At 34.9% G+C, this 12,378-nt stretch overlaps 1 protein-coding gene across 7 annotated transcripts in view; it reads left to right on the top strand.

Moving 5' to 3' along the window:
• The window catches only part of ANK3 (ankyrin 3), a 2,432,060-nt gene that overhangs the window by 1,586,226 nt on the left and 833,456 nt on the right, over positions 1-12,378 (top strand). For all 7 annotated transcript variants that reach the window (XM_044056400.1, XM_044056402.1, XM_044056401.1 and 4 more), the window contains one exon: positions 12,028-12,123. In XM_044056400.1, coding sequence (XP_043912335.1) covers positions 12,028-12,123 — 96 coding nt within the window. The remainder of the gene's footprint in view (positions 1-12,027; positions 12,124-12,378) is intronic.

The following is a 12,378-nucleotide window of genomic DNA, read 5'->3' as shown; positions in this document are numbered from 1 at the left end:
TAAAATGCTTGTCTAAGTTGCTATCACCTCTCATCAGTTTTTCATTGTGAAGTTAAAAAAAACTGTTCTAGAGATTAACTATTTTGGGTTTTCCATTAAGTGCTAACTGCTTATATAAGCTTGTTTTATAGTGTGAATGGGAGTTGTAGACTTCATACCCTTCAGAAAATGCGTGCTAATGCAAAACTTGTTCTGTCAACTATCTAAGTGTATAAGAGAAATGTTTGAAAGCTGTTGCTGATTTTGTGCTGTTGTTTATGATTCTTGAACTAAGAAGTCGACAGGGCGGGGTGGAGTTGCACTGTGTGGTTTGACATCAGTGAGCTGAGATATGTTTCTGGGCCATTATTTATGAATGTAATCATTCACTTGATCTCAACCAAATACGTGAGGTGTTCAGTCACACAAGTGGCTGTAATTGATAGGTGAGTGCACTGTGTGCCTGCGGCCACATATACATGCATGTGAGTCTAAGATTAAAGTTTTAACAATCAATATAATGGGTAGAATGAAGTAACAACTGAGATGAGCAGAAATGCTGAACTTGTTTGTCACTGAAAATTTGTACCTAGAGGTGCTGAGAGGGAATATAAGAATAATCTGTTTATTTTTGTCTGGGAGGGTTGCACTTTGGCAATTTACTCTAAAGTCTTTAGTGTCTGAAGAACTAGGTGCGTGGTAAAAGATAGTATATTACAACTGTTGTATAACTTTTTTGCCTTGCAAACAGTATAAAGGGAAAATGTTACACTGTAAACAACTGACAATTCTGGGGGGTATCAGAGAACTTTTTGTAAGCATAAAGTCCACATGTTTAACCATGATGTGATCATCTGTACTAGTTGTTGTTAGCAAATGTGTCACATTCTGCTCATCTGTTCCACATTATTAGAGATAGTGTATTATTCCACATTTTGAAGATGGAAGGTTGATTATGACCGCAATTTCTTTGTTTTGTTTGCTTGTGTTATGGATGGTATGGTATTCATGTTGTTGCAAGCCTGATCTTATCAGTGTTGCTTGACTGTTTGATGCTGAGAGGAATTTATTGTGTTTTTTGGGGGTGGGGTTGTTGATTGAATTGCCCACCTGGGGCCTTGGACTTTTGCAACTTGAATTGTATCCCCTGAGAGTCTTTAATGACTGAAGACCTGGATATGTGATAAATCACACTACCCCATCATTTATATTATAACTGCTTCATAACTGTTTTCCCCAAGAAATAATTTAAAAGGAAACCATTATGTTGCAACCAAGTGCCTGTACTACTCAGCAATGCGAAGCTAGGCATCGAAATAACTTTTATACCTGTAAAATAACCATGCTGAAAGCAACCTTCCTAGTAGTCAGTAAATGTTGCACATTTTGCCCATGTATTCTGCCTTATGAGCAGTAGTGCAGTATTCTTTTGAAGATGGAAAGGTGGCTATGGCTACAATTTCCTTAATTCTTTTGCTTGCTGGTGTAATGGATGTTGTGGTAATGTCAACCCATAATAAACTGTCTGAAGAATGGAGAAGCATCAGTACAGTAGTTTAAGGATAAGTAGTTTTAATTACCCTAAGACAGTTGTAAATAACTACATAATCTAAAAATCCTGCACCCTCCAAAAATATTCAATCCTATTATGTGTTGTTAAGACCAGACATTCCCCTTTGAGTGCTAACCATACCTCTCTGCTGTATCTTTTTTCTCAAAATGTCCTTGATTTTGCTTCAAATGTTTGCCCTGTCCCTCATAAAATTTTTGATATTTTCTGGTAAATCACTTACGAACACAGTCAGTCAGTAAAGACAGTCTATTAGAGTGTTATGCATTGTGCATTTTAGAAATGCATGTTGGTGCAAAACCTGCTGTTCTGTTAACTTTTAAGTACTGACATACTCTCTCCCACATTCTTCCCGAGGTGTCAAGCTATCATGTAATCCAAGAGCTGTTAACTGTCCACTCTTGTTTCAACTTCAAAGAACTTTTAAGAGAAATTTAAGCTACTTTTGCTATGCAACAGTGTCTGCAATGGGAAGATGTGTGTTTTATCTTGAACGCTGGCAAATATTCTCTATTTGTTTAAAAGTATTTTCCTTACAATGCCACACAAACGAAAATTAGGTCTAGTTTCTGTTCTTGAATTTGGGTTAATGATTTTGTTTTCTTTCTACTGAGGCACATATGTGTTTGTGTATGGCATTCTCCCACCTCTGTTGTATTGGTAGCTACACCCTTGAGTTGTTACACTGTAGCATACCAGCACTTCATCCAAACCATAATCCTTGAGCATGACAAATTGGTAGTTATTCTGTGTTGTGAACATTGCCAGGATTTGTAAGACTATGGCATTCACTGTTTCTCATATGGAAATTGTATTTTATACTTTATTTAAATGATGAAAAGTGAATGCATGCAACCTGGTTAATGGACCAACCACCTCAAAAATCCCCCACAAGTAAAATGCCAATGTCTGAAGGAGAGGTTAAGGTCTGTAATCCAGAAACACATCCAAAACAGTAAAATGCAATGTTTAGTGCTTTAGTCCAATAACAAGTACAATGAACTTCATTAGAATAATAAGGTGGTTCCAAGTTGAATTTAAATACAGTAATGTCACACACATTAAAAAACATTTAAAGCTACAGTACCCAATTAAATGCATATGTTAAGAATACTAAAACACATGTATATATAAAATGCATGGCCAACTTCAAAGCAAATAGCCATATAATCTAATTCACTGGCACCCAATAAATTAAATATATAGGATAATGATTATTGTAATTATAAATACATAATAAAATATACAGTAAATTTGCTACATTTACTTAGCTGTCATTTTTTTAGAACTGGAAGAATGGATACATTGTAGTTAATCCCTGATTTTCAGGTGGCTTAGAGACTAACCTGCCAATAACAAATGTATGTTTGTGACGGTCCCTACTCTGGGCCAGTAATCAAGGAGCCTCAGTCCTCTCCACTAACACCAGTGAAGGACAGCCACTAGAAACAAAAATGGATACACACAGTATTTTCAGATGCAGCTCTCTGCACCAAGCACAGTTTCCCTTTAATGCACACTTAGGGAGCACACCCCAGACCTGGGGCTGGACTCTCTCTCTGTCTCCCTGTCTAGGCCCCAAACAAGACTCCACACTGACCACTTTGGAGCTTTGTGTCCCTCTTCCATTTAACTGGCACACACAGTTGGATATTTTATTTACACACACACACACACACACACACACACACACACACAAACACCCCTGGGAAATGCTAACAGAGATTTACCAGTTGTGCCCCTTCTGCCCAGACTATAAGGTCAGTTACTCTAGGGCTCTTAAAAGGGTACCCAATTATACTGAATAAAATTAATGCTAATACAAATGGTACAGTCTGACCAATTCAGCAAGGCTTTCAGGAGCAGCCTGCTCTGAAATAAGCATAAGTACTCTTAAGATGTTAAATGTATTCTCTAAAAGACCAACCACCATGAAAGGTGTAGAAATATTTAATAATAAATAATAAAACAGAAAACATGAGAATACTGAATATCTAGTTACAATAAACACCAGAGTTTCAATCACAGGAGATACAAAAGATAACACAGTTGGATACATTCATACAGATGCAGAAAAACAATATTTAATTAATCTCACTATAGTTTCCTAACTGACTAAATAATTACTGTTCCCTAGTTAAATTGCTTACTGCAACAAAGCAAGCTGAGGTGTATGGTTGTGTGAGATATCTGTCAGAGATCTTCCCTGTCAGTTTCCAAAAAGCAAGGAGCTGCTGCAAGAGTTTCTTGATATCTCTTACTAATGTCTAATATCTAAAGAATCATTTCAGTGCTGGTTATAGAAGGATATCACACCTGGTCATCTGACTGTGCTACAATACACACCCAGAACTTTGCTAAGATCTGTTACAGCATCTGAAACCTATAAAACAATTTCAAAAAATGTCCATCCTTCCAGTGTAAGAATTGGTTCAATCCTAATGACAATACAGTAAGATTTCTATTCCTGGTTTTCCCAGACATTTTTGTCTCTGGCTGCAATCAGACCTGTAAGATAAATGTTTTATTGTCTAAACCAACCTACTTAATTTTCAGCCTATTTTTCAAAATTAGCAGGGCTAAGATTAACATCTTCCCTTCCAGAATTATCTGTTAAACATATACATTTAGTCAGTTATAACAATACTGTCTGACATACATGTATATCTCTTTTCTGCCCAACAGGACCCATTGCTGATGCATTTTTAATGCAAGCAACTTTGCAAATACATTTTTAACACAAGCATCTGTATAAATCATTGTGATAGTCAAATGACATAAAATTCTTTACAAATCTCCAGCTAGTGAAAGGGATAGTCTTGACACCCTCAAAAGTAATAGCTCTGTTAGGGTTATGAAACCCAATAAAGGAGGTGGCACCATGATATTTGACACCATTGACTATACAAATAAAATGTTTAGTATGGTACAAGACCTTGATGTTTACTCATGGGTATCTTTAGAAAAGGTTAACATAGCCTACAGGAAATTGATTTTCATCTATGTAACTTGTTTCTTCAGGGTGTTATTAACAAAGAAATCCTTAACTTCATAATATTCACACATTCTCTCCCACCATTTTCAGGATTCCTAAAGTACACAAAGACATCAATGATCCACCTTTGAGACCAATAGTGGTTGCACAAAAATGTAAAACCTACCCATTGGCAGTTTTTATAGATTGTTTATTAAAACCATTTTTTCCATCATCCACACTTACTCAAGGATCTGTGAGATTTCTTGAGAAGATTTAACCACCGGTATGTTATGATGTCTCTGGTTTTCTCACTGTCAACATAGCTGATCTATTTGCCTGCATACCCCAGGATCTTGGTCTCAAGTATTTTGGTGAAATACTTTCACATTTTACTTTCCTATCAGGAAAAAACATCAGATTGCTCATGGAACTTATGCATCTGGTTCTTGGCAATATTTTTTTTATTTTTGAAGGAGAATTGTACAAGCAAACTCAGGATGTTGCCATGGGTGTAGCTTGTGTACCAGTATATGCCAACTTGGTCTTGTTTTATTGGGAGTCCCAGTTTATTTTTGAGCACAACTCTTATTTTTCCTATTGTAAGAGATACCTTAGATACCTAGATGATATTTTCATTCTTTGGAGATGACCTAATGTGTTAGTAGACCAATTTGTTGATTATCTTAACTCCACTACCAGATTTCTAAAATTTATTCACAAATACAATGAGGCTCTGGTCAACTATCCTGATGATACCATTGTTGTTCATGATGGTAGATGCAGTTCTAATATTTATAGCAAACCTCCCTTTAGTAATTCATATTTACATTATGCCTGTTTCCATCCACATAAACAAAAGGTAGGTTTGGTGAGGGGACAGTTTGTGAGACTGTCCCGTATGATTTCAGATTATGCTTTATTTTATTTGGAGATTAACAATCTCAAGAGCATGTTTCTGGAAAGAGGCTATCCTGTCCCACTTTTGGACAAATTCATTACAGAGGTCTCTCAACAAAGAGCCTCCAAATTTAGACCTGTATTGGGCCTTAATCCTAAAGATTAGGTGAGCAGTCTATTTTATTGTTGTTTTGTTTTTTTTTTTTGTTTTTTTTAATACTGGCAGAAACTTAAAGAACATTTAAAAAAGATTCCTTATCTTCCAATGTGAATACTTGTGACAGAAAGGGTACTACCAAATGAGGTTGCTGTATTTGTTGCCCTTATATTTTTAAGGGTGATTTTACAAGTCTGGAGAACACTACAAGATAATGTTTATTTATGTAGGGGCAATGGCAATTCCTGTTGCTATATGTGACTCTTGTCCTGCTTTCTAAGTTGTTAAGATGGAGAAAGCTCTTAAAAAGAGAATCTATGGGCATTTATATAACATTAAAATGAACAGTATCAAGAATGTTTTGTTTAAACATTCTGTGCTATGCAACAATTTCAATAGGTTTTCTTTTGGGATCATTGACATAATTGAACCTAGTAAAAGGAGTGGCACTTAGGAAACCAGTTTTGAGTATAAGGAATATTATCTGCATGTTATGATTGACACCACCCACAAACCAGGGATTAAAAACAGCATGTTCATCTTTCCAGCTCTAAAATGAAAGCTGTGAAATTATAGTAAATTTACAATTTATTTTATTACATATTTATAATTACAATAATTGGTATCCTATATATTTCAATTTTGGGTGCCAGTGAATTAGATTATTTATATGGTTATTTGTATTGAAGTCAGCACTGATTTTATTTATGCATGTGTTTTAGTATTCTTAACATTTGCATTTAATTGGCTACTGTAGCTTTAAATGTTTTTTAATGTGTGTGATGTTACTGTATTTAAATTCAATTTGGAACCACCTTATTGTTCTGGTGAAATCCATTGTAATTGTTATTGGAAGAAATCACTAAATGCTCCACGGTTGCATTTTACTGCTTTGGATGTCTTTATGGATTAAAGTGCTTTATTTCTACTTTGGACATTGGTATCTTATTATTGTACCTGCTGGGGATTTCTGGGTTGGTTCGGCCTGGTTCCCAGGTTCCACATATTCACTTTTCCGTGTTGTTTTCGACTTGCAGGTGTACCGCATTGCTGTGGTTCTTTATTCAAATGATGCTTTGGTGTTTTTTTCTTTGTCCTCCTTGACCCTAATGCTGGCTAATGTGCCCCAGCAGGAAAAGGAACCTGGAGCTGCCACTGGAAGTGGAGGAGCAGATGCAACTTGAACTGTATTTAAAAAGTTGCATTCTTTTTATGACATATTTTTGTTTGCCACAACATTAAAATTTCACCTTTATGTATAAATGCATTGTGTTTTTAGACTTGAAGTGATAGTAACACCACAACATTTATAATAACTGAAGAGGGATGAGCGCTTTTTTTTTTTTTTTTTTTTTTTACTTTCAATTACAGTTTGTCAGTTTCTAATGACCATTCTGACCTCAGTTTGAATCTTTCAATCTACCTAAAAAAGTCAGTATAGCTTTACATCTACTTGCTCCATCTCACAAGTGGAGTCTTTTTCTTCTACCATATTGATTCATTTTCATATAGGCAGGTGCTCAGGGCTTCACTGCTCACTTCTTTGTAGAGTGGGATTAATATACTTACCTTGATAAAGCAGTTCTTCAATGATCCATATTAGGTCACTTTTTGTTGTTGTTACATGCAGTGGATATGGTAGAAAAAAACATAATACTTTTTATAAAATGTACAAATGGTATTACAGTGGGTTAAGTAAAGACAAAAGGGAAGATGAAGAAATAACTAAATAAAATCTGCATGTAGTCATTGGAAAATAAAATCATGTTGGAAAAACAATAGTTTAGGTATTCTAATAAGGGCTTGGATGTGAACTGTTGTAGGGGCAGCTGATTGCAGGAAGGCTACCATTAATCATGTGATTGCTAGATGACTAGTTAACAGTTTCCCAAACTTCTGTAACAAATTGTGGAAATTGATGATGCTGTGGAGACTGGAAACGCAGTCACTTAGATACAGTGATTTTGAAGTTAATTGCTATTAAGGGGACATTGTAGATAATTTGACCCTTCACAGGAGGTGTTGGGAGGGCTAGTTTATTCCACATGTTTAATTTGTAGAAGAGTCAGGTATTCCTCCTCACAATTTTGGATTAGTTTTTGAAGGATGAATCTGTATTCAGACCCTTATGACAGTGGTATATATTTTAGAGCCACAGAGCTATAAACACCAGTGGCATTGATAGCACCATACTATAGTTTAATTACACCACACTTTGATGTAATAGTACCATTTTGATGCTTCTATAAATTCATGTCAAACAATCTAATAAAAAAAAGATAAAAAAATATCTTTACAAAAAGATCTAGGGATTTATAGATTATGATTAGAAGAAAGATTTCCATCTTAGCACTGTTTACAAGATTAGTTTTCCTGTTGTCTGCGTGCTGCATAGGCTCTGGCTATTTTTGACCCTACAGATTGCAAAATGAGTATTAGAAAATGAACAGACAATGAAGTGATTTGACTATGATTTTGGGGGGAGGGGGGGTCTTCATGATTGTATGCATGTTTAAGACTGAAGAGGATAAAATAATGCGATTGACTGAAGGATAGAAATGTATGACTGTAGATGAAAGTTAGAAAAAAATGAAAAAAGTTTAAATTATTTTTTGAAGAGCTTGAGGAGCAATGGATCAATGTTAGCCATCATATGAAGCTTTGATGATAATTACATGCAAAGCCTAAAAGCCACACATTGTACACTGAATTATTCACTAGTCTTCTCACTTTGAAGATCAGTATTGTTTTATATCAGGGTTTAATACTTTAAAACAGCCTTTGTAGTTAGATGGATATCAATATTTCCTGCCGTTAATTTATCTTGGAACAGGTAAATGCCACTTAAGCCACACATGAAAAATTCAGCTTGGAGAAGTTCTTTCTGGTATCAGTAATTTCCCTGTCCTTTGGCTGTGTTTAGATTATAGTGAACAGTATATATCTGTACTAGATTTACTATAAATACTCACATCTTATGTAATTGACTGTCAGTTAAGGTAATCTAAAATGTCTAAAACCCTTTGTAGGTGGCGTATGTGTGTGTGTGTGTGTGTGTGTGTGTGTGTGTGTGTGTGTGTGTGTGTGTGTGTGTGTGTGTGTGTGTGTGTGTGTGCATATATATATATATATATATATATATATATATATATATATATATATGTATATATATATATATGTGTGTGTGTATATATATATATATATATATATATATATATATATATGTGTGTGTGTGTGTGTGTGTGTGTATCTATATACACACATATACATATATATATATATATATATATATATATATATATAGGTCTATGTTGCTTGACCTAAATCTCAGACAAGCAACATCTAAACCCATTTAAGCAAAAGAGGACTAGATCAAAAGTGTACTTTCACAAAAGCCAGTTCTCTGAACCACTAAAAAACAAAACAAAACTGCTTTTAAAGAGTATTTTGCAGGGGGGACCCCCCCCTGCACCCTCTATGTGGGTGCTGCGACCCCCACACCACCCCTACTTAAATATACTAACTCCGAGATTGCACTACAGTGGGGAAAGGATATATTTCCTTATCCCCACTGTAATGCGCTTTGGAGAACTGGCTTTTGCAAAAGTATACTTTCGATCTAGTGCACTTTCGCTTAAATGGGTTTTGATGTTGCTTGTTCGAGATTGTGGGATTTCGATCAAGCAATATAGACCCATACACACACACAATGTGTGTATATATATATATATATATATATATATATATATATATATATATATATATATAGTTTATATAGTTATGGTTTACTATCATAACATCAACGTTCAAAATAAAATCTGACTTAAAATATCAAAGTAGATGGTCGAAACAGAATGTCGAGAAGGACAGAATTTCACAAGCACACTTCCTTTAGTGAATTTGACCTTTCTTAACATCTGTAAACTGCAGTCGAACACTGCGTACCATGTGACAAAACTATTTAGCAGGGGGAAAACCTCCCATACCCCCCACAAATTAAATATTCCAACTCCGAGATTGTACTACAGTGGGGAAAAGGGCAAATTTCCTGATCCGCACTGTACCACAATGTCTTATCATATAGCCGACCACATATGTGTGAATGCACAATGCATTCACTAAAACAACACTCGCACAAATGAAGGTTCGACAACACAGGTTCAGCCAATCAAATTTTGACATCCTGTAGTCGTTGAGCCTTCACTCTGAATTTTGATAGTAAACCTATCTGTATCTAAATCTATATATATATATATATATATATATATATATATATATACACACACACACACACACATATACATACATATACACACACACACACACACACACACATAAAATGTTACTTAACTGATGGTTGACAAACAGTAGTTTTGCCATGTTTATATCAGAAGTCACTGTACTGTAGCCAGGCTTAAGACTGGTCACTCCTTTTTTTCATGACCTGTTCAGGACTGCAGTAATGCATTTTTAATGTTTCTGTAGAAATCAGTTTTAGTAAGGAGGTATAAAATGCCACAGCAATGTTATCCTGCTCAGCTCAACCATTCTACCTGAGACACTAATCTTCAGAAATGCAAGAAAATAATGTTTTGCTTTTGCTGATGTGATTAATGTATTTAATGTAATTGTTATGCATTTCCGTTCTTCAGCAGGTCTCCTAAATGCAATGCATTAGTAGTAAATTATGTTTTCACACCACTGAAATGCTGTTTAACAAAATTACCCAGAAGTATACTTGATACAATTTTTTTAAGTGCATGTCAAGTAATTGAAGTATATTCATAGCATGCTGAAGGCACTAATTTGTTAAAAAAAAAACATTTTCTTTGAGTCTTTAAACAGAATGTTTTAATCATACCTCTCAAGTGTACCTCATTACGAGGAACGTACCTCATTTGGGGTCTTAAAAAGTTCATGTTCCTCATAGTTCCTCAAAGTTCCACATTGAAAGACTCTGTCACACTTTCAGTGTTAGGAAATTTTTAAGAGAAATCCATTGTAAATAGAAATTTATCATATTAATTCATTAAACAATCTTCTTTATAAGTAAAACCAGCATAGTTTAACCATTCTATGACCTTCCTAGTTGAAGTTGTTAGTAAGCCATTGGTATGTGTTCCACATTTTGCCCATTTGTTCCACATTATGAGGACTAGTGTTCCTCATTTTGGAGATGGAAGGTTGAGCGCTATGGTTTTAATTATTGTGTGTGTTTTTCTCTTTCTTCTGAAAGATGATCAGAATTGCTTCATATGATAAAAGCACTGCCCATTTAAAGTTTATTAGTTTGCATTATTGAATTTGCTTGGTTTAAAATGTGCAATGGATACGTTTCTGTGATGAGGGAAAAGTTTCAAGACTTTCTTGTGCCAAGAAAGGTAACCAAGTAGTGATTTGGATATTAAACTTTGGTATGTCAAGTATTCATCTGAACTACAAATTGAAATCCACACAGTGCTCAACCAGGTAACATTCAGCAAACAACAGAAGAAACCAAGTCAGTCAGTTAGCAGCACAGCAAACCTTTTAATCCAACAACTCTCAATGGAAGATGTCACTGGGGACTGGGAAAATAGATTGCTGCATAAAAAAATGAAATGGCAGCTTAAATTTGATGCTACCTATCTACCAGGACTAAATGAGAGTATTTCAATTGTTAGTGCGTTAAAAAGAAGGGCACAACAAGTTTAATGTTTTGTTTTTAGCAATAATATGTTTTCATGTGTTGTAGGAACAGTTTAAATACATTTTAAATGTGTTGTAAATTCTTTAAGATCAACATGCTGAAAGCAAATATTTTGGCTTACAGGAAGGGCATGTAAGCACTGCCTCTGCTATTTAATTGTTAATTTGATTGAGTAACTTGGTTTCGAAGATGTCTGTTATGTCAGATGAAAGCGCTTAACCGTTACTTGTGGATTTTATCTCTGTGGATTAAAAGGTGTTTGCTGTGCTGCTAACTGACTTAGTATTCAACTGACTTTAAAGACATGCAGCCAGTGAATAAAAGCTATTTCCAGTGTTTTACCATGAAAAAATTGCCGCTCCAAAGGTTGAGTGTAGCTGTGCAAATCTTGCATGTCGACAATCAGAATGTTGAATACTGGTATTACCAACTGTTTGAACTTGGCCCCATTCCAGACCCATGTTTGTACTTGTTCTTGGGTCCAAAACAGTACGGAGTTTCCGCATGTGGTGTTATGTTCATGCATGTTGGTATTTGACATCTCAGTTTTTGAGGAATGGTTGCAGTGATACGTACACTTGACCTTCATAGCAGCAATATTTTAATAGTAAACCATTTCTAGTATTTATGACATTTGTTGAAACATTGATTTCAATGATTTTTATTTACCTTTCTTGTCAAAAAGTAGGTAATTTAGTCTGTACCAAGCTCAGTTATGGGCTCTGTCTGTAGTAAAATATGTAATTTTTGTCTTTCAGAATGGTAACACTGCTCTTGCAATTGCCAAACGCCTCGGCTACATCTCAGTCGTAGACACGTTGAAAGTGGTAACAGAAGAGAAGAAGACTGTAGTTGTAAGTTGGATTTATATTTCTTCAATCTTTGCATTATTGTTTGCAAAAAATATATACAGTCTTATACTAATTTAAGGTATGAATCAGAATCTGTTATAAATATGAATATAAACTGTTAGAGAATCTCAACATTTGAGTAACATATGTAGGGAAATGGAGACAATTGTCAGAGCAGTATTTTAAATATACCTATTTCTTCTTAACTGACCTGATAACTCATTTCTTTAGTGATGTTCTCTATGGCATCCATTACTG

Source organism: Protopterus annectens, chromosome 14.part0 (genome assembly GCF_019279795.1).
Source record: "Protopterus annectens isolate FY-2018-M chromosome 14.part0, PAN1.0, whole genome shotgun sequence".
In the NCBI taxonomy this organism is placed as follows: Eukaryota; Metazoa; Chordata; order Ceratodontiformes; family Protopteridae; genus Protopterus; species Protopterus annectens.
Note: the sequence above shows the minus strand (reverse complement) of the source record. Positions and strands in the feature narration are given on the sequence as shown.